The sequence below is a fragment of the Acartia tonsa genome, chromosome 11 (assembly GCF_053477335.1).
Source record: "Acartia tonsa isolate MP-2025a chromosome 11, ASM5347733v1, whole genome shotgun sequence".
Lineage (NCBI taxonomy): Eukaryota > Metazoa > Arthropoda > Copepoda > Calanoida > Acartiidae > Acartia > Acartia tonsa.
Window position 1 is genome coordinate 44,497,045 of NC_137270.1, and position 26,050 is coordinate 44,523,094.

At 31.6% G+C, this 26,050-nt stretch overlaps 1 protein-coding gene across 1 annotated transcript in view; it reads right to left on the bottom strand.

The window, feature by feature from the left end:
* LOC145331304 (neural cell adhesion molecule 2-like) overlaps positions 1-26,050 on the bottom strand; it is a 70,858-nt gene that overhangs the window by 26,732 nt on the left and 18,076 nt on the right. The window contains exons 9-17 of the mRNA XM_080175922.1: positions 24,944-24,999; positions 16,996-17,070; positions 16,255-16,312; positions 15,241-15,342; positions 14,734-14,798; positions 10,437-10,502; positions 7,250-7,329; positions 6,113-6,151; positions 1,983-2,085 (exon numbers count right to left, since the gene is read on the bottom strand). Coding sequence (XP_080032048.1) covers positions 1,983-2,085; positions 6,113-6,151; positions 7,250-7,329; positions 10,437-10,502; positions 14,734-14,798; positions 15,241-15,342; positions 16,255-16,312; positions 16,996-17,070; positions 24,944-24,999 — 644 coding nt within the window. The remainder of the gene's footprint in view (positions 1-1,982; positions 2,086-6,112; positions 6,152-7,249; positions 7,330-10,436; positions 10,503-14,733; positions 14,799-15,240; positions 15,343-16,254; positions 16,313-16,995; positions 17,071-24,943; positions 25,000-26,050) is intronic.

Here is a 26,050-nt window from a genome sequence, read left to right on the forward strand (position 1 = left end):
AACAAAGGATATATAAAAATGGATATATACATAGATAGAAAGATAACCTTGTAACTATTGAAAATGAGTCTATTACAATGTTTTAATTGTCCAATATAGAGGTCAGCTGAATTTGAGTTTCCGATTGTGTACATAGTTTCCTCATCCTATCTTAATATTTATTACTAGCCAAAAAAAGATTCAAACTTCCCAAAAAAAATCTAAACTTGAAAAATTTAAATTTTGAATGTAGCTGAAAATAGGTTTTGCAATGTTTGGGTTATTTGCTGTAAAACTTCGGAAATTAGGGAAGAAATAGGCAATCAATTTTCAGTTGATCAATATGGAGTAAAACAGAATCATATAGTCCTAGAAAACAGCACAATCACACAAATATATTATCTATCTTATTCATTGAACGTAGTGTGATTTTTAGTTGTATAAGATCTTAAGGCACAAGTTTTGAGTAACTATAAAGTGCATTTTATATAATGTTTGATGTTTTCACATTGTTGCAAGATTTTACCTTACCTTACCTCGTAAGGGCGGGATTCTCCTTATATTTTTAGGTGAAAATCTAGAGAACCCAGAGCATTATCCGCTTGTAACATGATGCAATACTCTTACACCCAAGGGTATTAGTTTAAGTTAACCCTTTGATTGTCCAACCTTTGTCTGAGAAATCCTAACTGTGCATGGTAATGAGTAGCACCTGGCCAAGGTATTCCCCCTACTCTAACAATTAATGTCTACCAAGGAACATTGCGTCCTGCTGGACTGATTTAGTTTCCTTTTACAGAAAAGCTTCTCAAAAGTCCTAAAAAGGGTTATGAATATTTTTGTGGGAGGGTTCTTCATCCCTCCCATGATTTTTTAACTTTTTTTCCTTTAAAACCTTAATGTAATGTGGAGTTAGGTCTCCCGCATCCCTTACCTAAGGGGCGTAGTAAATATGATTTAGTGGCGATAAATTAAGAGGCAATTTAGTTTTTTCTTCAGTTAACACATCCCCCTAACCGTGGAAGAACTGGCAATTAGCCTGTCAAGCCATAATTTTTCCTTTACTATTTGCATTGCACCCAGGCTATTATGTAATGGATAGATAGATGGATGGATGGATGGATGGATGGATAAATGGATGTATGGATAGAAAGATAGATAAATAGATGCATTTAATAGATACATTCATACATAGATAGATAAATAGATGTATAAATAGATGGATAGATAGGTGCATATTTGTAGATCAAATACTATGCAATGGAAGATGGATAGTTAGATAAATACTAGATGGGTTAATATATGGATATATAGTTAATAGATAGGTAGAAAAGAAAGATAAATTGATAGATAGATGGACATAGGAACATACACCTATGCTATTATGCAATAGATAGATAGATAAATAGATGGATAGATAGACTTAGATACATATATTGCAGCTCTGCCGCAAAGCAATAAATAAATTCATTGATAGATGTATAATAGGTGGTAAGGTTAGGTTAGGTTAAATAGATGGATAGATAGACTTAGGTTTATAAATTGCACCTTAGTATTTATGTAATGGTTAGAATCTTAGATAGATAGACATAATTGATAGATAAATAGATGGATAGATAGACTTAGATTTATATTTGTAGCTAGGCTATTATAGATATATTCATAGAAAGACAAGACATAATAGATAGATGGATAAATACACTCACGTACATATTTTGCAGCTCTGATATTATGTAATGGATAGATTCATAGATAAATAGAGATACATAGATTGGTAAATAGATAAATAGATAGACTTAAGGATATAATCATTGCATTCTGCTAGGAGCTTTACAAAGTGTCTTAAAATATGTGACATGTGACGTCATAGAAATGAGGGGTGAGAGGAGAAGTGATCTATTAACGTCACACGGCTCATTTTTAGAACACTTTATAGAGCTGCATTCTGCTATTATGCCATGGATAGATAGATAGATACATACATTTTTAAATGATTAGATTACCTGTAGCAAAAGTTTTGTTTGGTTTACAATTCTGCAGGAGGAGGGGGGTTGTGGCGGCCCCGCTGGGATTATGTGGTAGATACAGGGCTCGATCATGCGACCCCTAGGCAGAAAAATAATAGTTAAATTTGTCCCTTACAGGAAAGATATATTGTATGTGTGTCATTTAGATATTTTTAACCACTGCTCAGAAAGATCATTTTACGTACAGACGCACAAAGGGGGGAGGGGTTGATAATCCCCGTTTTAATCATGTAGATATAAGGCTGTATCATGCGACCCCTAGGGGAATAATTTTTAGTTAAATTTGTTGATTAGAATCAAATAAACCACTGGATCGATAGAGAGGTTTTTAGAAGTATTTTAAAACTAGTATTTTACTTTATTGATGAAAGTAGATTTTTTTATTGGCCATTGTCCCATCTCCTTATAATATAAATTAATCAGTGGCTTGCACGGGGCTTTGCTAGCGGGGTGCGCGTTTTGACACAACCCTTGCGAATTATAACAACTCCTCCCCCCCTCCCAAAAAAAAAACTCGAGTGGGCTGTTTGTAAGCTTTATACAAAACGTTTTATTTAAAATTCTATTTCAAGTTGCAGAAAATTTGGATTTTTTTGTGGCGTAAAGTAGATGTTAAACGTGTTCTGTAATTAAAGGGAAGTGGGTTAGAAGAAGGAAAAAAAGAGGGAAGTAGGTTGACGAGAAATTTTCACTTAGATTTGTTAATCAGAACTTAATCAAAAACAAGGATGACAACATCCATAAAAGCAAAGCACTGAAACGGTAGGACAAACGGACATTAACACTTATATAGTGTCAGAACTGAATAATCAGAATATAAATGTATAAGAGTCGAAGCAAAATTGTAAGTAAATTTGTTGAAAAACTGCTTGATACAGAATAATGTTTATGGACATACTTACATTTTTAGGACTTGATTATAGAGTTGCTTCGCTTATAACATTATACTTTGTTGTCCCAGGAATCAACATACCAACAATACGATCAATTGGATGATTAGATCACATAGAAATTTAATGTTAAAAAGTAAAAAAAATCAACATGTTTAAAATGGACGTATGGTCATTCTTGTAATGATTATAAAGTTGTTACGCTTTCTAAATCGTATCTAACTACTAATGGAATCACCATGCAAAGTTTGAAATCGATAGGTTAATTCTAACATGCCTAAATTAACGAAAAAAGCTATCCCTCTGTTACAGACGGAAGGACGTACATACGGACGGACCGACCCTAATTATAGAAAAGCTTCGCTTTTAACAATATAAATAAATCGCCCACTGCTCTGTCCCTGCTTTATGTAACCTTGATATCATGTAACCCTGATGACAATTTAATTTATTTGTTACAACAACCTCCAGGAATCTTAAGGGATAAGACATAACTCAATTTAAAAATACAATATTACATCTTAATAGGTTTCCGAGATAGAATGGGGGAGGGGATGCAGGGAGTAAGGGAGGGGACAATGGGCAATTAATTCAATTTAAGAGTTTTCAAAGAAAGGAAATGAAATCCAGATTAATCCAGAAAATTTGGAGGCAATTGTAAAGGGGGTGTTAATAAAATTTAGAAAACTGTAAAATAAGAAAAAAGTTCCAAGAAAAAATCAATCATTTGAAAATTAGATTACCAGTGTATCAGACTGACGTAACCATTCTATAATTAATTATTAGAAAAATCTCCCTGGAACTCGCTTAACCCATTTTCATAGATTTTAAATGACACTATACACAAGAATTAAATTTAGGTTGTGAGATTAGGATTCTTTGATTGCTTATTACACAAATATAACAATAAAGTTTTTATCTTTGAAATGATATTTTTTGGAGAAAATTATTTTTTAAACCAGCCATATCAAAACAAATTCTTCCGTCTTCAATATTCAAAACTAACACAACGAGTAGCGGCATTTCAGGCGCTAGTACCAAAACTCAGTCAGAATCTGCTAAATTCTTCCACATTCCCTTTAAGCCAGTACCCAAAGTGCGAGAATATTCGATCCATTGTCCCCTCCCTTACTCCCTGGAGGGGATGTCATATAAATCCCCTCCCTCTCTCGGAATGATGATTTTCAGACGACCCCCCCCCCTAAAAAGGGAACTATAGTAGTGCTTTTAAAATATTATTTTTGGAATAATTTTACTCATCCATGAATGAAGGGAGGTGAGTTTGGACTTTAAATGATAAAAGTACCCAAAATCTAAACGTAATGCATATAAATTTATCGTCCATTGTCTTATCCCTGCAGATCCCTGCATCCATGGCATGTTTAACTAAAATGTTACTACACGAAAAGCTGTCATTTTGGGCCCAAGTGCTTAATTTTATATAGCGTAATATTTTATTTACATGGGGGAATTTTCATAGCAATTTTGCAAGTATGCTTTTCCTGAACCCGGGTTTGTAGAGTAGATATTGTAAATCTATTTCTGGGGCTGCCGCAAATAATTTATGTGAAATAGTTTCCAAAGAATTTTTTTTTTTTCGGGGGGGAGGGGAATTTTCATTTTTTGGGGGGTGTCCAACCTCCCAAGAAATTAGCTCGAAACCACCACAGGACCAATAGGTATAAACCCTGAAGAGTATAATCAGATCGGTTAAGTGGTTACCGAGAGCTTAAGAGACAGATGGACGGACGGACGGACAACGACCAATTTTTTTTTTTAAGAATCCACCCCAGTTTTCAAACTTTTCATTTTTTTACTTACAAAATGACTTTGCTAAAATTTATTTGTATAAATAATGTCATATTGATTTTTGGCTTACTGTAAACAAACTTAATTAAACAAGGAAATTTCTAAAAGCGAAGCTTTTCTATAATTAGGATCGGTCCGTCCGTACGTCTGTATAGGATAGCTTTTTTCGTTAATTTAGGCATGTTAGAATTGTCCTATCGATTTCGAACTTTGCATGGTGATTCCTGTAGTAGTTAGGTACGATTACGAAAGCGTAGCAACTCTATAATCGTTGCTAGAATGTCCGTACGTCCATCTCAAACATGTTGATTTTCAACTTTTTTAACAACAAAATTTGTATCAGATAAAATTATCCGATTGATCTGATTTTTTTATTACTGATTCCTAGGAAAAACAAAGTACAATATTATAAGCGAAGCATCTCTATAATCAAGTCTTAAAAATGTAAGTATGTCCATAAACATTATCCTGTATCTAGCAGTTTTTCAACAAATTTACTTAGAATTTTGCTTCGACTCGAATAAAGCTGAGAAATAAGTAAACAAGGATGACAACATCCATAAAAGCAAAGCACTGAAACGGTAGGACAAACGGACATTAACACTTGTATAATGTCAGAACTGAATAATCAGAATATAAATGTGTAAGAGTCGAAGCTAAATTGTAAGTAAATTTGTTGAAAAACAGCTTGATTCAGGATAATGTATATGGACATACTTACATTTTTAGGACTTGATTATACAGTTGCTTCGCTTATTACATTATACTTTGTTGTCCCAGAAATCAATATACCAAAAATCAGATCAATCGGATGATTAGATCACTTAGAAATTTGTTGTTAAAAAAGTAAAATAATCAACATGTTTATAATGGACGTACGGACATTTTGGTGATGATTATAGAGTTGCTACGCTTTCTAAATCGTACCTAACTATTAAAGGAATCACCATGCAAAATTTGAAATCGATAGGACAATTCTAACATGCCTAAATTAACGAAAAAAGCTATCTGTTACGGACGTTCGGACGTACGGACGGACCGATCCTAATTATAGAAAAGCTTCGCTTTTAAAAATGATCCTTACATAAAAGAAAGACTGTTTCTGTGTGTTAGTCTGTGCCAAAGGATCTCTGTAACAACTGAACCGATCTAGTTCTCCTTCACCAAAAAAAGAAATGCTCCACTCCCCAATTTTTTTTTACTCTTTTTGAAACCAAAATTAAAAAAATTGGGAGTCGATATTATTTTTTCTAAGAGATGGGGGGGGGGCTGTTTTTCTTATTCCCCACAATAGTTTCCTTGACATATGAGAGGACATGTATAAAATTGGTTCAGCAGTTGGCGAGATCTTTCACTATATATACACACATAGACACCATATTACTTTTATTTAAAATCAAAATTTACCTCGAATTGGCTGCCCAACAAAATAGATGTCCAAAATCCCTAAAAAATAATATATTTTTAATGACACCATAAAAACTGCTTGATTTTGTATTAATTTTGAGGAACACGACTCCAGTTACGTCATATTTTTCTTTCCCGAAAAAGGGAAGGGGGAAAGAAAAAAAAGGGAAGGGGGGAAGAAAAAAGAGATGGGAGAAAAGGGGGTTTTCCCCATCTCTTTTGAAGAGATTTTCTTCCCCCCTTCCCTTTTTCGGGAAAGAAAATATGACGTCACTGAAGTCGTGTTCCTCAAAATTAATACAAATTCGGGACAGTTTTTATTGTGTCATTTTTAATCAACAAGTTTTAGCTTTTCCATGTGTCGCGATTCAATAACATGTAGCAAAATTGTGTTTGCTACGATGCTATACATAATTTTCCCGTAGGGCTAAAGAACCGGTTTTAATACAGCGGATATTAATCGGTTTCAAAGCCATACTGCAAAACCAACTATTGATTCAACTTTTACAAACAGATTATTTGCAGTTCATAAAATAAAATATTTTACCTCTTGCAAAGCTACTCTATAAATTCAATACGCATGCCTAGACTTTTTAAAAGCGAACCTTTTCTATAATTAGGGTCGGTCCGTCCGTCCGTAACGGATAGCTTTTTTCGTTAATTTAGGCTTGTTAGAATTGTCCTATCGATTTCAAACTTTGCATGGTGATTCCTGTAGTAGTTGGGTACGATTTGGAAAGCGTAGCAACTCTATAATCATTACCAAAATGTCCGTACGTCCATTTTAAACATGTTGTTTTTTTTTACTTTTTTAACAACAAATTTTTATATGATCCAATTATCCAATTGACCTGATTTTTTGTATACTGATTCCTGGGACATCAAAGTACAATATTATAAGCGAAGCAACTCTATAAGTCCTAAAAATGTAAGTATGTCCATAAACATTATTCTGTTTCAAGCAGTTTTCAACAAATTTACTCACAATTTTGCATCGACTCTTATACATTTATATTCTGATTATTCAGTTCTGACACTATACAAGTGTTAATGTCCGTTTGTCCTACCGTGTCAGCGCTTCGCTTTTATGGATGTTGTCATCCTTGTTTTTCTGTATGGAAGAACAAGTATTTTTACCTGTCCGACTGGGCTGAATATGTTAGGATACTTGTTCCGTTCTCCAGGGTTTTGTCTTGTCCTCGCACATGAATGCTTTCCTGAAAAGCAAATGGATGATGAGTACTTTCCAGAGAGGGAGGAGGCATTGGGCTGTTTATTACACTAGTACCAAAAGTTTTATAGTAACGTTTTCTTATTTGTTTGCTTGACATATTTGGGGACTTTTTTGATTGGTTGATTCATTGAGTTGCGTGTCTACACGTTTCAACCACTAAATTTAATTTACAACAAATAATTAATTTTGTGTATCATCATTGGGGATGTACATCAATTTATCGGCCATTGTCTTATCTCTATATATTTCTGAATATTTGGTTAAATTACTGCACATGGATACTCTCCTGAAAAGAAAATGGATAAATGATTACGTGGATATATATTGACAGGGGAATATTTGTCGTTGCTATTATGAATATCATTTATTGGTCAGTTCGTTCATCCAGCTGTGTCCTTTCCCTGCGGGACTATCCTGTACCCACTTTGTCCTAACGTAACCTAAACTAAAGAAATTGGTCCTAGGAAAAACGCTGGAGTCCCAAACGTCGGAGTGGACTCTTAACCAAACCTTTTTTAGACCATCTTATAGTTTTTAAATGCCCAACTCATGCGGGGGGCTTATTTGTTCATTTATATATTAACCTAACCTAATCCGTATACAAATATTTAATTAAACTAATATTTTAACACTTCTGCGTCTGTTAACTCCGACGTTTGGGACTTATGCGTTTGTCCTGGAACCAAGAAATATACAAAAAATATTTATTTACATATATTCTTTTTTAAACTTTGTTTTTTTTAATGTTGTCATCCTTCTTAAACAGAAAAATAAAAATAAATCTGACTAAATTTGTTTCAAATTTACTTTTTTACTTACACATTTTCTATGAATTTTTTGTGCATGAAAAAAATGTAAACAAAAAAATCTGCATTTTAATTTACTTCTTAGAAAATTTTAAACTTTTTTTGTTCAGGTTTGGGAAGGAGGGGACATTGGGCTGTTTCATACACTAGTCCTCAAAGTTTTCTAATAACTGTTTCTTATTCGTTGGATTAACACCTTTAGGGACTTTAATTCTATTTTGATAGGTTTGTTCATTATATTGAGTGTCAAAACTTTTCAACCAATATATGTAATCAATCTACAGAAGTGTAATTTTGTATATCATCATTGGGGATGTACATCAATTTATTGGCCATTGTCGATTTAGATTTCTTGAAGTTTTGTTTTAGAAAAGACAGTTCCTCTATTATTTTTTTTTGACCACAAGCGAACTTTTGACAAAACAATTTATTCTCGATGCTTATTTTAGGATAGGTTAAGAATAAGTAAACAAAACTAAGCCCCATTGGTATATTACTCTATGTGGTTATGGCCCCACAGGGGCTCTAAACATTTTTTTTATTAGAAATAATTGATAGAGGTTTTGGTGGTCAAAAACTTGGTTTTAGTTAAAGCACCAAATAATACTCATCAATAGCATATTTAGAATTTGAAGAAAATGTAACATATTCAACAGCTACAATTTATAATAGTACAGACAGACTGACAGTCGAACAGACGTTAGAACTCATCATAGAGTAGCTTCGCTACTAGATGGAACAATAAATCAGAAGGAGTACTTTCAAAGTTGAAATTTGAAACAAAAAAAGGGTAATATAAATTGAATAGTTACATTTCAAAGAAATAGTGCTTATTTCTAATTTCTTGTGTTTTTTTACAGGGTCAGGTAACCGCTGTTTTTTAGCGGCTACCACCTCAAATCCTTTATTATAATGTTTTAAATTTACGGGCGATTTTCTTGATGGCAAACCTTTGTCGGCAAGTTCTGACTATGAATTGTTCTAAGGTTTTTTAAAGATTTTCCAGTATGGATTCGAAACCGATTAATATAATATCCGCTGGATTAGAATCAGTTCTCATCCATACTTAGTTATCATGTATTGTAACGTTTTGACACTCAACTTAACGAACCAACCAAAATCCAATAGTTTTGAAACTAACGAATAAGAAAACATTATCATAAAACTTTGGGTACTAGTGTAATGAACAGACCCTGCGTTTAAGCTGCATTATCAAAATGCGTTTGTCGATCCCTTAGCTAAAAACTGCAATAAAAATGACGTGAGATAGGTACTATTTGCCAGCTGTATAGGTATATATTGATTTTAATTCTGTACTTTTTTGTGTACTTTTTGTATTAGTGTTAAACCCAGAAAAATAAAGGGCTAAGATTATGGCCGATAAATTAATGTACATTCCCAATGATGATACACAAAACTATCCTTTATGTAGATTAAAATTAGTGGTTGAAACGTTTGGACACTCAATTTAATGAACCAACCAATAAAAATTCAACAAAGCACCCAAAGTTTTGAGTTGCACCTGAGCTGGATCTTTAAATCATTTCAATGGTGCGCCAAATCGGGGTGCGCCGAATTTCAGCCAATCACAGCGCGGCATTTCGTAAAATAGGAAAAAGCCATTCACCCTCTACTATTTATATCAATGTCGACCAACTGACATATTAGCAGTTTTTAATGTCTTTAGTAAGACTTTTTGTGGTTAGGGACATACCTTGTTATTATTAAAGGCCCAAGAGAAAGATGTTGCCTGCGGAAACATACCTGTTTTAAAGTCTCTAGTATGACTTAGTGTGGTAAGGGACATACCTTGTTATTATTAAAGGCCCAAGAGAAAGATGTTGCCTGCGGAAACATACCTGTTTTAAAGTCTCTAGTATGACTTAGTGTGGTAAGGGACATACCTTGGTATTATTAAAGGCCCAAGAGAAAGATGTTGCCTGCGGAAACATACCTGTTTTAAAGTCTCTAGTATGACTTAGTGTGGTAAGGGACATACCTTGGTATTATTAAAGGCCCAAGAGAAAGATGTTGCCTGCGGAAACATACCTGTTTTAAAGTCTCTAGTATGACTTAGTGTGGTAAGGGACATACCTTGGTATTATTAAAGGCCCAAGAGAAAGATGTTGCCTGCGGAAACATACCTGTTTTAAAGTCTCTAGTATGACTTAGTGTGGTAAGGGACATACCTTGGTATTATTAAAGGCCCAAGAGAAAGATGTTGCCTGCGGAAACATACCTGTTTTAACGTCTCTAGTATGACTTGGTGTGGTTAGGGACATACCTTGGTATTATTGAAGGCCCAAGAGAACGAAGTTGCCTGCGGAAACGCATCTACTTCACACAGCACCTAAATAATTAAATCGTATTATAAAACATTTTTCCGCAGATATTAAAAAAAAAATTATAATATTAAAACTATGATTGTAAGGCCCAAGAGGTCGAAGGCCCGGTCTAACAAAACTCGTATTAATTTTATGATTTTTATTTTAATATTCGTAGGAAACTGGATAAAATACGATACGATATATGATTTTTCAGTGTGGCTGTGAACCGGTTCTTATCCACCGGATATTAATCGGTTTCGAAGCCATACTGGCAAAATATTACGCCTTTTTAAAGAAGATATAAAAAAATTGTAATTACTTTGGCGAGTGCAACTTTTAATTTCCCTAAGCTTGAGCGTTGATGCAAAAAAATGAGGGAAGGTGCAATCTTGAGTTTTAACAACCTTAACCTTGGGCACAAAATGCAGGGACTCGGGGGATAAGACAATGGACGATAAATAGATGTATGTATATCCCCAATTATGATAAGCGTAATTAATCCCTTCTATAGATTAAAAAGAATTATTTGAATGTTATGACACTGCATGATTGAACTAACCAATAAATACATTTATTTAAATTTACCCAAATTTTTTTAAGCTAGACTTTGGGTACCATTATAATTAACAATCCAATGCCTTTTGTTTGTTTTTTAATCAGGGGAAGAATAATTAATCCTCCAATGACCCATCCCTTCTTCTCTGTGTAAGTAAATTTAAGTTTTGTATTTGTGGAGATTAAGAAAGTATTTTTCTAACAATTGTTCTTTAAAGAAAACTTTTTGGTGCAATCCCCCAAACTTACGAGTTGACCACAACACCCCCCCCCCCCTCCCACCCCGTTTATTTTCAACATTTAGGGAATTACTGTTCGTAAGTCTGTATTATTACTTATTCATTTAAATATGATAGAATCGTCTTATCGATTTCAAACTAAAACCACAATCAACCCTTTTAAAGACAAAAATTTTTTTTTAACATTTAGGAAATGACCGTTTGTACGTTTGTAACGGAAAGTCCTGATTATTAACTTTGATATGTTAGAATCATCTTATCAATTTCAAACCATGCATAAGAATTACAATTACTAAAAGATACATATTTAAACAGTGCTGCATAGCCCGATTAGGCATTATATTATATCGTATGATAAATCATTATATCTTTGACTAACGGCTAGGCCCCTAGAGGCTCTAGTGGCACTTTAAATGATTTTGTAAAAATAATACGTAACATATCTATGTTGTGTTCAAATTTTTTCGTAAAAAACTAGATTATTTGTGATTTCTCTTGGGAGTGTGGTGGTAAAAGATTATCCCTTCTGTAGATTAAAATCATTGGTATACAAATTTTGACATTGTTAATTTAAATTAATTAAAGATCTTGTTTGTAAAGCTTTGAGTACCACAATAATTTACAATCAAACGTCCCCTACTTAAAATTTCATAAAGATCCGCCGCCGTTTTCCCGCTGACTGCGGCGGCTGGCAGCTGCCAAGTACAGCTGCAGCCGCTGAAATTTATGTTTTGATATTTCTAATATAAAATTTACATAAAGATAAACATTTTCTGTAAAAACATTATTCTTCTAGCTTCAAAAATAAGAAAATTACAGCCGTTTTAAATTTTTAAGTAAAAAAAAGGACCTAAAAACAAAGGTTGTTAAATAAAAGGGTGAAGGAAGCGTAAATTGACTTTGACTTACTTAAGGTTGGAAATTTATTATCAAACAGGGGACTTGAACACAAATGTTTAGCCCTCTAGCTCTAATAGGAACTAATAACGACTGTTAAGGGTTAAAAAAAGGACCCAAACTATGAGCTAGTAAATGAAAGTTTTGGGTACCACAATAATTTACAGTCCAATGTCCCCTCCCTACCTAGTTAACAATTCATTTCATCCCAAAATTCAGAGATAAGACAGTACAAGATAAATAAATTTAAGTACCCAAAGTTTTAAGAAATGAGGGTGTGCTTAAAAAACTTTGGGTACCACAATAATTTACAATCAAATTGTCCCTCTCTCCTTGGTTAAAAATTCATTTCATCCCAAAACTCAAGGATAAGACAGTGCAAGATAAATCAATTTAAGTACCCAAAGTTTTAAGAAATGGGAGGACGTGTTTAAAAAACTATGGGTACCACAATAATTTACAGTCCAATGTCCCCTCCCTCCCTGGTTAACAATTCATTTCATTCCAAAACATAGAGATAAGACAGTGCAAGATAAATCAATATAATTTAGGTACCCAAAGTTTTAAGAAATAAGGGGGTGTTTAAAAAACTTTGGGTACCAAAATAATTTACTATCAGTTGTCCCCTCCCTCCCTGGTTAAAAATTCATTTCATCCCAAAACTCAGAGATAAGACAGTACAAGATAAATCAATTTAATTTAAGTACCCAAAGTTTTAAGAAATGGAAGGGCGTGTTTAAAAAACTTTGGGTACCACAATAATTTACAATTTAATGTCCCCACCATTCCTGGTTAACAATTCATTTTATCCCAAAACTACAAGTAAAAGTAGAAAGGATAATCACAATATTTACTTTACTAATTTATATTCTCCAAGGATCTTAAGGGGTAAGACATTAGACGATAAATTGTTGTACATCTCCAATGATGATTGACAAAATTACCTCTTCTGTAGATTAAAATTATTGGTATACAAGTTTGGCAATGCTAGTTTTAACTAACTAATTACGATTTATTGCAAGAACATATTTATAGTATAGATGTATATACAGACAACTACCTCCCTTCATTTTTCAAAGACCTCTTTTGACTGCTTCTAAATTATGTTTTGCTACTTGGCTGTGTTAATGTAAGCGACACCATTGGTTGATTTTTAATGACCCAATAGGAAGGTTGCACAAGGCGGTTGCGATGAGGAGATAGAGTTATTTAACCCTTTCTCCCTCTAGTGTTTTACTCTTAATATTGCAAGCCTAATGGAATAACATAACTTTGTTAAAAAAAACTTGTTTAACCAGTTTAACCATTTTAATTAACATTCCCCATCGATTTTGCTTATAAATAAAAATATTCTATTATAAAGAAGCAATTGTTTTTGCCCGAAGCTTAAGATTTCCATAACTACTGAACTGATTAAGTTCTCAATTTTTTAGGGAGGCTTCAAAAGGGTCCCAGGATAGTTTTTGGCTATCTTATTTAATCCATGGTATGGTTCTAGACTTTTTTTCTGCCTTGTTCTTATCCCCTTGAACACTAGTAGTGTAGTATAACGTTAAGAAGTAAAACGTACAACGTACAAAATCTAACCTAAAAGTAATGGATATAGAATATACATGAATAGTATGACAGGGAAAAAATTGTGGTCAATTTATTTTGCTCTTTCCTCTTTTATTTATTGGTCGGTTCGTTCATCCAGTAGGAGGGAGAAGATAGTGTAAAAGGGGTGGAGGGTTGAACGTTATTTAAGCCCACTACAAGTTCAACTTTATTAGAGTTCAAGATAATCTGGTATAATATCCAAGTAATAATGAATCCAATCTAAAAAAGTAAATTATCCGTTGTTACAATCTAAACTACAAGTATTATTATATATAGAAAGTAACTAGAAAGTAGCTTTATCTTTATATTTTGGGATTTAAACTTTTCCTTTTCAATCTATAGAAGGGTATAGAGGAGACTTGAAAATTGTTGGCAGCAAAGCTTCTATATAACTATGCTTTTATATACATATGTTACTCAGGAATCTTAAGGGATAAGACAATGGAAGATGAATTGACGTATAGTTAGAATATGATAAACATTATCATCCTTTTTTTAATTTAAAAAAAATTGGAAAAGTTTGAACACTGAAGGTTAATCAAGATTTACAAGATTTATTAAAAGTAAAATAATTTAGGCCAACAAATAAAAGATCGTGAATATAAAACTGTGGGTACTAGTATGATTTAAAGTCCAATGTCCCATCTATGTCCATAATTTGATGTAAAGTTTTAGATATGAAAAAAAAGTAAAGCCACAATAACATAAAACTTATTTGTATAAAAAATTTTGGAAAGATTTGGCTGCATGTATAACCATTGTCTTTAAGTTCTTACAGTTACAATTTTAACATACATATGCTGTAAGTTTATTTATAATAATTGGGGATGCACATGAACTTATCGTTTTTTGGTCTTATCTTTGACATATTAAGACAGAAAATGTAAATGTACTCGAACTCGACACTTTTATTAGCGTAGCTATTCTATGCGGAAGGTCTGTACGTCAGTACGTCCATTATTACCTGTAGGGAAGTACCAAGAGTTGCGCCCACCGTAATTTTATCTTTGTTCGAGCATCGTGGAGCATCTACAATCAAATTAGTTTTATAGTTCAATATTTAAAAGTAACAGGATGTCTATCTGTCTGTGTGTAGCAAAACATCTCACTAACCGCTGCGCTGATCCGATATGGTTTTCCTTTACAGTTTAGCTCCTTGTAGGTACCGGATAACCTTATTAATATGTTAGGTTGGGTTCAAAGATAAATCGCCAATAGAAAAAAACTCTAAAAACCATTATTTTTACTTTTTCTTCTTAAATGTAAATTTGAAAGTGCAGGGTCGAATCCTCCCGCCCCCTTTTTCCTCTAGTGAATTTAGCGGCCTCCAGGGGTGCAGCAGCTGTTGGTTAAATAAAGATATGGTCATATATTGAAGATATTTTCGTAATTGAGGATAAAAATTAGCTTTGCTACATTAATTGTAATAACATAATAAGTACAGCAACCCTATAATATGTAATATACTTACATTTGATTTTGAGATAAGCCATGTTGGAGAGAGTATCTCCTTCAATATTGGAAACCAAGCAAGAGTAATTACCCATTCTCTCTCGAGCTATCCGTTGCAGCACTAAAATATAAGTAGAGGTTATGTCTGTTTGTCTTTATGTCTGTTTGACTGTCCATTTGTCCGGCTGTTTGTCTGTCTGTTTGACTGTCTGTTTGTCTGTCTGTTTGTCTGTCTGTTTGTCTGTCTGTTTATATGTCTTTTTATATTTCTGTTTATCTGTCTGTTTGTGTGTATGTTTGTATGTCTGTTTGTCTGTCTGTTTGTCGGTATGTTTGTCTGTCTGTTTGTCTGTCATTATTGCAAAGGGTAGAAGATTTGAGCATAAGAAAAATGTGCTAATACCATCTTCAGATGATAGATCAATTTTAGATTTTACTGTATTATTTTAAAAAAATTTAAATATTTTTTTGTTTTTTAAAAGCGAAGCTTTTCTATAATTAGGGTCGGTCCGTACGTCCGTCCGTCCGAGATAGATAGCTTTTATTCGTTAATTTAGGCATGTTAGAATTGTCCTATCGATTTCAAACTTTGCATGATGATTCCTGTAGTAGTTAGGTACGATTTAGAAAGCGTAGCAACTCTATAATCATTACCAGAATGTCCGTATGTACATTTTAAACATGTTGATTTTTCTACTTTTTTAACAACAAATTTTTATGTGATCTAATTATCCGTTTGATCTGATTTTTGGTATTTGATTCCTGGGACAACAAAGTATAATGTTATAAGCAAAGCAACTCTATAATCAAGTCCTAAAAATGTAAGTATGTCCAAAACATTATCCTGTATCAAGCAGTTTTTCAACAAAAATTTAGATTCGACTCTTTTGATACTTTAATATTCTGATTATCAGTTCAGACACTATAGACAAGTGTTAATGTCCGTTTGTCCTACTGTTTCAGTGCTTCGCTTTTATGGATGTTGTCATCCTTGTTTAATAATTGTCTTTAAAAAAACACACTGTATAATTACCTAAACTTTTTCCACTAATGATAAGACCTTCATCCAAATTTTGATATAATTCTCGACCCTAGGATAAAAAACATAAATCAAGAATTAACAACACCCCACATTTTCAATTGTTTAATGTTTAAGGGATTTATTATTTTATAGTGGTGAGATCGCCTGTTAGGGGGGTGACACCCTTCAATAAAATAGCTATAAACCTTTTCAGAATATATTGTTTTGTTTAGTTTCAAGATTAATAACTCAAAAATTTCTTGTACGACCGGGTTAAAGTTGTTAGGGAAGCTTTATAAAAGTCTTTGAGTGTTTTAAAGCTTTTTTCCAAGCTCCATGCCCAACCAACAAACCTACCAAGCTTGTATAGAAGCTGGGCTTGTAAAAATATTTATTTATTTCAACGCAAATAAAGAATAAACAACAAATAGAAAAGTTTTTTGATGCATTATATGATACAAAAACTTTTTAAGTAAACACCACATACTATTATTTTTGTATTTATCTATCTATCTATCTATCTATCTATCTATCTATATATCTATCTATCTATCTATCTATCTATCTATCTATCTATCTATCTATCTATCTATCTATCTATCTATCTATCTATCTATCTATCTATCTATCTATCTATCTATCTATCTATCTATCTATCTATCTATCTATCTATCTATCTATCTATCTATCTATCTATCTATCTATCTATCTATCTATCTATCTATCTATCTATCTATCTATCTATCTACTTACATTATGAATCCAAACAATCTTGTAATACTGTGGATTAGCTCGTACTTGACACTCAAAGTAAATATCAGCTCCCTCCTGAAAAGTTTTTTTTAGTTTTTTTCTTGAAATGTAGATTTCGTCGTAAAAAAAAGTTAGGTATATATGTTGATTTCTTGTAATGTATTAAAAAAGTTAGGTTAGGAGTAAATTTTCTTGTAATATTGATTTTGTAGTAAACAAGGATGACAACATCCATAAGTAGCGAAGCACAAAAAATCGTAGATGGAAATACGTATAGGTAGATTTAAAAGGTTTTTTACTAAAATCAAGAATAGATTTACTGGAAAAAATAAACATGAAACCTTGTTTTATTTTATGATGACGATGGTCCAAGTAAATTATATTAAAGATGCTCATAACAATGGGAAAAACTATTTTGATACTGATATCCCAAAAAAGTTTGAAAATTGGATCAAAATAGACAAAGATATGGGGTAATATGTAAAACATATAAAAATAGCCAAAAACCTGATAAAAGGCAGTCTGGCCGCCATGGTTGTTTACTTAAAACGACAAAAAAATTAATTTTTAAATCCATAACTTAAAAAATTGGGAAAATCGGACCATATATACTGAAGATATGGAAAAAATTGTTAAATATATAAAAAAAATACCCTAAAACCTGCCAAAAAGGCAGCTGGCCGTCATGGTTATTTTCTTTAAAAGCCAGGAAATTTAATTTCGATATCTATGACTGAAAAATTTTTGAAAATCGGAATATAAACACTGAAGATATGGAGAAAAATGTTAAAAATATAAAAAAAACAGCCTAAAACCTGCTAAAAAGGCAGTCTGGCCTTTATGGTTGTTACTTTAAACGACGGGAAATTTAATTTTGATATCTGTAACTGAAAAAATTTTGAAAATCGGACCATAAACACTGGAGATATGGAGAAAAATGTGAAAAATATAAAAATAGCCTAAAACCTGCTAAAAATCGGTCCGACCGCCAATGATGTTTTATAGTTAATTGTGCTCCTTAATGGTGGGAATGTTGTCAAAAAATTTCAGCATTCTATCTTTTATAGGAGCTGAGTAAATCCCATTTCCCCCATAGCGTTACGGACGGACGGACGGACGGACGGACTGACTGACGGACGGACAAAGTGAATTATAGAGTAGCTTTGCTACTAAAAAATTAGGTATATAAGATGAATTATTGTGATGTAGGTTTTGTAGTAAAAAAATAAAATATGACAGAATAAGGTGTACTAAAAAATATTATTTAAACTATTTTTTAATGGTATCATGAATTTTAAATTGTTATTATGATTTTTTTTTTAAACATAATTTTATAAGATATGCTTCTATAAAAAAAAAAGTCTAGCTTTATGAATGTAACCTTTCATTTGTAGAATTTCAATGGAATGTTTATATGAATTTGGCCTACTTATTATTAATTTCAAGACTATTGAACATTTGTCCTACTACAGTGCACTTGCTTAGTATAATCATGTATTTACAGATAATTATTCAGTGTGTCTGCAATTTAAGATGCATTTTAAAGTACCCAGCTTGTTTGTCATAAAGGTCTATTTTTTTGTACAATCGTACTATTGGTCTTGTCCTATAATTGAATGTATTTGTTTTACTTTGTACGACATCCCTGTAGAGTTGGTAGTCAAGGAAAGTATGAAATTCATATTCATTTGAAGCAACCATTCCTATGTTTCATGGTTTTAGAATAAATGAACAGTTGTTGATTTTTTGTCCACTAATCTTATTGATAATTATGATGAAGAAATGGAAAAGAACATCCCATATTTATGTTATTATCATGTCTCGACATTATGAAAAAATGAGCATTTTTTCTAAATTGTATTGTTTATACTGTCTGGGTAGGGGTTATGCTCAAGGTTTCTGTCAAAGTGCACAGAAAACTCCTCATGACATCTTTTGAAAATTAGAGGCAGTAATTTTTGGTATGTTAGTGTTTTACTTTAGGTTAGATTAGATTAGGTTATATTGGGTAAAGGATTCCTTGCAAGATTAATAAGCAGGGTAAATATAATAAGCTCACTAGGGAAAGCACATTTTTGCACAACATTTAAGGGCTTTATTTAGCTCTTTGACCTTTCAGTAGAAATTATCCAAATCTTTGATTTGATTTTTGAAGAATTGTATCTCAGACTTATTGATCATATGTAGAAAATTTTTATTTTTTTTAATACCTAATTTTTACCTGGAAAGAAATTCATTCCATATAATATTTAATGAATTAATAATATTATTAATTTTCACAACAGAATCAAACTGATTTATGATATTTAGCATGCAATTAATTTCAAGAGCACCCTGAACATATTTATATACATTCAAAGGGTTGGTATAGCGAAATGGGAGAAGAGATTGAGAGAGAATTGGATTCTTGTGGAGAAATTCTCTTAATTTGCATAACCATATTATCTACATTATCTAAATTCTACAACCAGGAATAAGTAGATTACCATTCAACTTAAAATTTTTATAAGACAACATCTGGAAAAAAATTGCTTCTTTAAAACAGTAAATTAAACAGACTGTAAAAGAGTTTTTCAAATTTGCTTTGGCTAAGTATTTAGGAATAAAGCTTTTCAACCTTGTGTCTACACCTTTGAAATTTGGTTTAGCAACACTAAGGCATGTAGGCCATGTTTAAGGTTATCGTCATTAACAGATTTGTAGTATGACAAAATTTAATTAATCATAGCTACAAACCACACACACACAAAAAAAATATTTTAGTAGAACCTCATTCCTTCCTTAGTTTCTGCCTCAATTACTAGAAGTAAACAAAGTCTTAAAATTTACAAATTCATAGTTAAAAAAATAACTATTGATCCTAAATTATTAAGCTTTAATCTCTAAAGGCCTGGGACCCATGTGCCACACATATTACCAATATAAATGTGTATTATAAATTAAGTGTACATATTTCAAGGTTTAAATAATGTGCCATGTGTTGACTGTGGTTCAAAGGAAAAAGGATCTACCATAAGAGAGATTTTGAATAATTGATATCTAATGTTAAGGCAGTAGACAAATCAATAGTGATCTAACACTGGTTAAAACTGCTGTACTAACTGCTAATTATCTATTGTAATAGTAATTCAACCTCTTATAAATGTATTGATAATGATAATTTTTATGATTTTATTTCATAATTTTCATGATAAATATTATAAAATGTAAAAAAAAAATTTCTCAGAACATTGAAGTGTCCTTTAATTCAAAGTAGTACGTTTTTTTTAATAAAAGGTGGAGATCTCATAAACTACTGGTTAGAGGGGTTGTAATGTTCTGGAAAGCTTTATAAATGTCTTGTGGAGGTATTAGGCTAATCCATCACCTTCCTCAAGGAAGCTAGAGGTTGGGCAACTGGTTCCTCAACTAGTGAAAGGATCAAAGACTATAAAATTTCAGTATTAGTGAAAGTTTTTTATCATCCATCCTTATCTTTACACCAAACAAATGAATGTTTTTGTGTTTTTTGATTGACTTTGAGAAAAAATGTTACCCCCTCCAAAAATTATATTTTTCAAAAATTTTATTCAGTGCATATTTATTTATTAAAAATTCTATAGATAGAGTTACAACCATAACTTATATCCCCACCTGTAGAGTATGAGATAGCAATGATGATGGTATTATAAACAGATCAAATTAAATGTCATAACCACACACACTCACCACTCCTCCCTGCACCATATTTTCAAGTACAATTTATATATTTCAGGATAGAGTTTATACATAACATTCTGTTTAGTGAGATGTAGGAAAATTGAATTACATTTTTGAATTGGTAATAACACACTAATTTTAAATATATCAAGCTTATATTATAAAGAAAATCTAGGTAAAGTGACAACAACAAATTTTAATAAGTTTTCATAATATATAATAAATAATTTTTATTTGTTTAAAATACATAATGAGCCTTTAAGTAAACATATTTAGTTATGATTATGCAGTTGTTTTCTATGTGATGTAATAAGTTTCATGCATATGGTTAATAACATTATAAACATAAATATTTTTATTGGATATCAGAACCTTTTCTTTATTTTCTCAATGTCTGATAAAACCTTTTCTGAACTTAAAATGTGAAAATGTGTGTTAGTCCAATGAAAAACCTTTTTTTCATTTATAAGAAAACTAGAACTATTGTTGTCTGTTCAAACTTTAGGATCGTCCTAACTTCTAAACTGATTAGGCTGTGCTTTTAAAGGAATATTTCTAATGGTCTTATGGTGGTTTTCACATATTATCTAGTTGTACAGCCTTGGTAATAATATGACCTCACACTCCCAAAAATTTCTTTTAAAGTTTTCACTACTTTTATTTCCTGTTATATAAATAGGTACTATCAAGGAATATAGGATAAAAGGAGAAAAAAGGTTGATAAGAGCAGATAAACTTTGATAATATTGAATGAAACAAGGATGACAACATCCATAAAAGCAAAGCTCTGAAACGGTATGACTGATGATCTTTAACTCTTGAAGAGTGTCACAACTGAATATATGAAAAAAAATAATATAAGTTTTGATAAAATTATACATAAATTTGTTGCAAAACTTATTAAATACAGAAACTATTTAAGGATATACTGACATTATAAGGAATTGATTATAGAGATGATTTGCTTATAATATTGAACCTTATTGTAATAGGAATCAGTAGTCCAAAAATCAGATAAATCATATGATTATATCACATGAATAATTATTATTTTAAAAGTTACAAATCAACAAGTTTAAAATGGACATACGGACAATCTGGTAACAATGATATAGTTGATACGCTTTCTAAATCGTATCTAACTACTACAGAAATCATCATGCAAAGTTTGAAATTGATAGGATGATTCTAACTTGCCTAAATTAACTAAAAAGCTATCAGTTACGGATGGACGGACCGATCCTAATTGTAGAAAAGCTTCGCTTTTAATAACATAAATAATAAAAGGATACATACAAAAATAACTATATTTATGCCTCTAGAGCAAAAAATCTTTAGAAAAATAAATAAAGCTTGACTTTACACTCATCATTTGTACATATATACATAATATATGTTTTCTTGGCATAATAAGCCAGGTGTATAATATCATTAATTAAGAAATAATGGTGACAGCATAATAGTTAACCTACATTCACCTTTTTAGAAAAACAAGGATGACAACATCCATAAAAGCGAAGCACTGAAACGGTAGGACAAACGGACATTAACACTTGTATCGTTGTTAAACTGAATAATTAGAATATAAAAGTATAAGAGTCGAAGCAAAATTGTAAGTAAATTTGTTGAAAAACTGCTTGATACAGGATTATGTTTATGGACATACTTACATTTTTAGGACTTGATTATAGAGTTGCTTTGCTTATAATATTGTTCTTTGTTGTTCCAGTAATCAATATACTAAAATTCAGATCAAACGGATAATTAGATCACATAAAAGTTCGTTGTTAAAAAAGTAGAAAAATCAACATGTTTCAAATGGACATACGGACATTTTGGTAATGATTATAGAGTTGCTCCGCTTTCTAAATCGTACCTAACTACTACAGGAATCATCATGCAAAGTTTGAAATCGATAGGACAATTCTAACATGCCTAAATTAACGAATAAAAGCTATCTATCTCGGACGGACGGACGGACCGATCCTAACTATAGAAAAGCTTCGCTTTTAAAAATACATTAATATGCTTTTGTTTCCCAAAATGTGTAAAGGGTTGTATCTTTTATTTGTAATATTTAGCTTAAACTTAAAATATATTGTATGTAAGATATAATTTAACTTTTCATATATTTGATTATTTTATTATAAATTTAATAAAAATTGCCAATTGCAAATCAAGATTCAAAAGTTAAAGAAAATTAATGGAACCGGATTTTTGTGATTTTATATGTTGTTATGTTTTATTCTATTATTAGTTTTGTGTAGCATTTTCTTGCCTATAAGTCAACTACATTGTACTATTTTAAAGCAGCCGTAGCTATATTTTAGGTTTGCTCTTACAGTGTATTATTTTAAGTCAGTTTTGTTTTGCTATTTCTTAGGTCCGCTGTATTTTAGTTTACCATGTGAATCACTAACAGTGTACTAGTTTATGTCAGTTTTGGGTAGCTATATTTTTTGTTTGCTGTAATTGAGTCTTTCCTGTACGTGAATAAACTATAGTGTACTATTTCAAGTTAGTTTTGTGAAGCTAATTATTAGGTGAGCTGTATTTGAGACTAGCTTGGGAGGAAAATTGAAACCAGAGCAAAATCTCCATAAACTAATTAGAGAGTTTCAGATTTATTCAAATACAATAAGGATACAAATAAAAGATAAAAGATAACTGACATACAGACATACAAACAAACAGACAAACAGACAGACAAACAGACAGACAAACAGACAGACAGACAGACAGACAAACAGACAAACAGACAAACAGACAAACAAACAAACAGACAAACAAACAGCAGACAGACAAACAGACAGACAAACGGTCAGGCAAAAAGTCAGACAAACAGACAGACAGACAAACAAACAGACCAACAATCAGATAAACAAACAAACAGGCAAACAAACAGGCAAACAAACAGACAGACAAACATTCAGACAAACATTCAGACAAACAGACAGACAAACAGACAGTCAAACAGACAGACAAACAGACAGACAAACAGACAGACAAACAGACAGACAGACAAACAAACAGACAAACAGACAAACAGACAAACAGACAAACAGACAAACAGACAAACAAACAAACAAACAGACAGACAGACAGATATACAGACAAACAGACAATTAGAAAGACAGACAGACAGACAAACAAACAGTCGGATAAAAGGTCATGCAAAAAGTCAGACAAACAGACAAACAAACATACAAACAAACAGACAAACAAACAGACCAACAGACAGACAGATAAACATGCTGACAAACAATATATAAACAGACAAATAGATAAACAGATAGACAAACATACAGATAGACAAACAGACAGACACAAAAGATACAAACAGATAGCAAGCAAAAACAAACAAATTTTCTAAAAAATATGTAGAATGAAAATAAAATGGTATCTTTAAGACTTAAAGAAAAATGTAAATTGTGTGAAGGAATTTCAAATTTCAAACCTTGCCATTAAAATATCCAAATGAATAACTAGAAATCTTATGTTTGTTTTTAGCTTTGAAAGTGTATAATTAGGAAATTTGATGCCTATACTTGATTAACGCTATAGAATCACAGACTAATTTAAGCCTTAGGTTGCTCTTATACAAATAAGACATAGCACGTTTTTAAAAAATCTTATTTGCTCATAACAAGAAAGACAATATCCGATGACGGGTTTATTCAGGGTCTATTTATTTACTTTTTTTGTTTCAAAAATATTTCTTAATGTTATATTTAGTTTAATAAACAAAAAAAAAAGATTTTAAAAGTAATAATTTTATTTTTTTAATTTTTTGGCATTAATTTAGTAGTTATTTGTCCTTATACTATTTAACATGCAAAAATTCTCTGTCTACTGGGTGATTTTCATCTAATGACACTTTGTAAATCCTATTATATAAAGATGTAAAGTTTTTTTGTCAGAAGCTTAGGATCCATTTTAAGTTAGCTTTTCACAGGTCCCGAGATACTTTTAGGCTAACTAATTTTTAGGTTTAAGTCTTGTGATATGGGAGGTTTTTAAGATATGTTTTTAGCGCCTTTGAAAAGAGAGCCCATAGTTGCAAGGGGCGTAGCCGCTAGTTTATATAATAAAAAGCACGGACTGTAAATTACACTGGTACCCAAAGTTTTAAAGCCAAGTTATCTTATTAATATTAGTTAGTTGAAAATTGTGGGTACTCTTTTAACCAAAAATTTCAATATAAAACAGGGATAATTTTGTTGATCATAATTTATTTAAAATTATTTACCTCTAAATATTCTGACTCAATGCTGTGGCCCATTCTCAGGTGGACAATTGGGGGGACTAAATAGATAGATAAATAGATAGATAGATAGATAGATAGATAGATAGATAGATAGATAGATAGATAGATAGATAGATAGATAGATAGATAGATAGATAGATAGATAGATAGATAGATAGATAGATAGATAGATAGATAGATAGATAGATAGATAGATAGATAGATAGATAGATAGATAGATAGATAGATAGATAGATAGATAGATAGATAGATAGATAGATAGATAGATAGATAGATAAATAGATAGATAGATAGATAGATAGATATATAGATAGATAGATAGATAGATAGATAGATAGATAGATAGATAGATAGATAGATAGATAGATAGATAGATAGATAGATAGATAGATAGATAGATAGATAGATAGATAGATAGATAGATAGATAGATAGATAGATAGATAGATAGATAGATAGATAGATAGATAGATAGATAGATAGATAGATAGATAGATAGATAGATAGATAGATAGATAGATAGTTAGATTTTGGAATATTATTATAATTAGCGAGGTAAAGTTTAGAATTAATTATACTTTTGACGTCAGAGTGAAAATAATTAGATACCCTTTTCGTGTTGACTTCTATTCATTTTCAGGAAAATATTGGTTTTTTAACAAGGATGACAACACCCATAAAAGCGAAGCCTTGAAACGGTATGACAGATGAACATTAACTCTTATAGAGTGTCAGAACTGTTTATCACATTAGTCCCCAAAGTTGTATAATAATGTTTTCTTATGTATTGCTTAACAAACTTAGAACTTTTACTGAATTTTTCTTGGTTGGTTCATTAAATTCACACACACATAAATACAAAAGGTAAATTTTGTGTATCATAATTGAAGATGTACAAAAAATTAGCAGCCATTGTCTTATCCCTTTAGATCCATGGATTGTCCCATATACTGACTGCAAAATTGTGTCAACTATATGTTTTCAGCCTAACAGGATTTCGAATCAGGGAGTGAGGGGACATTGGGCTGTTTATTACACTAGTCCCCAAAGTGTCATAATTACATTTTCTTATTAGTTCTCATAACAACCT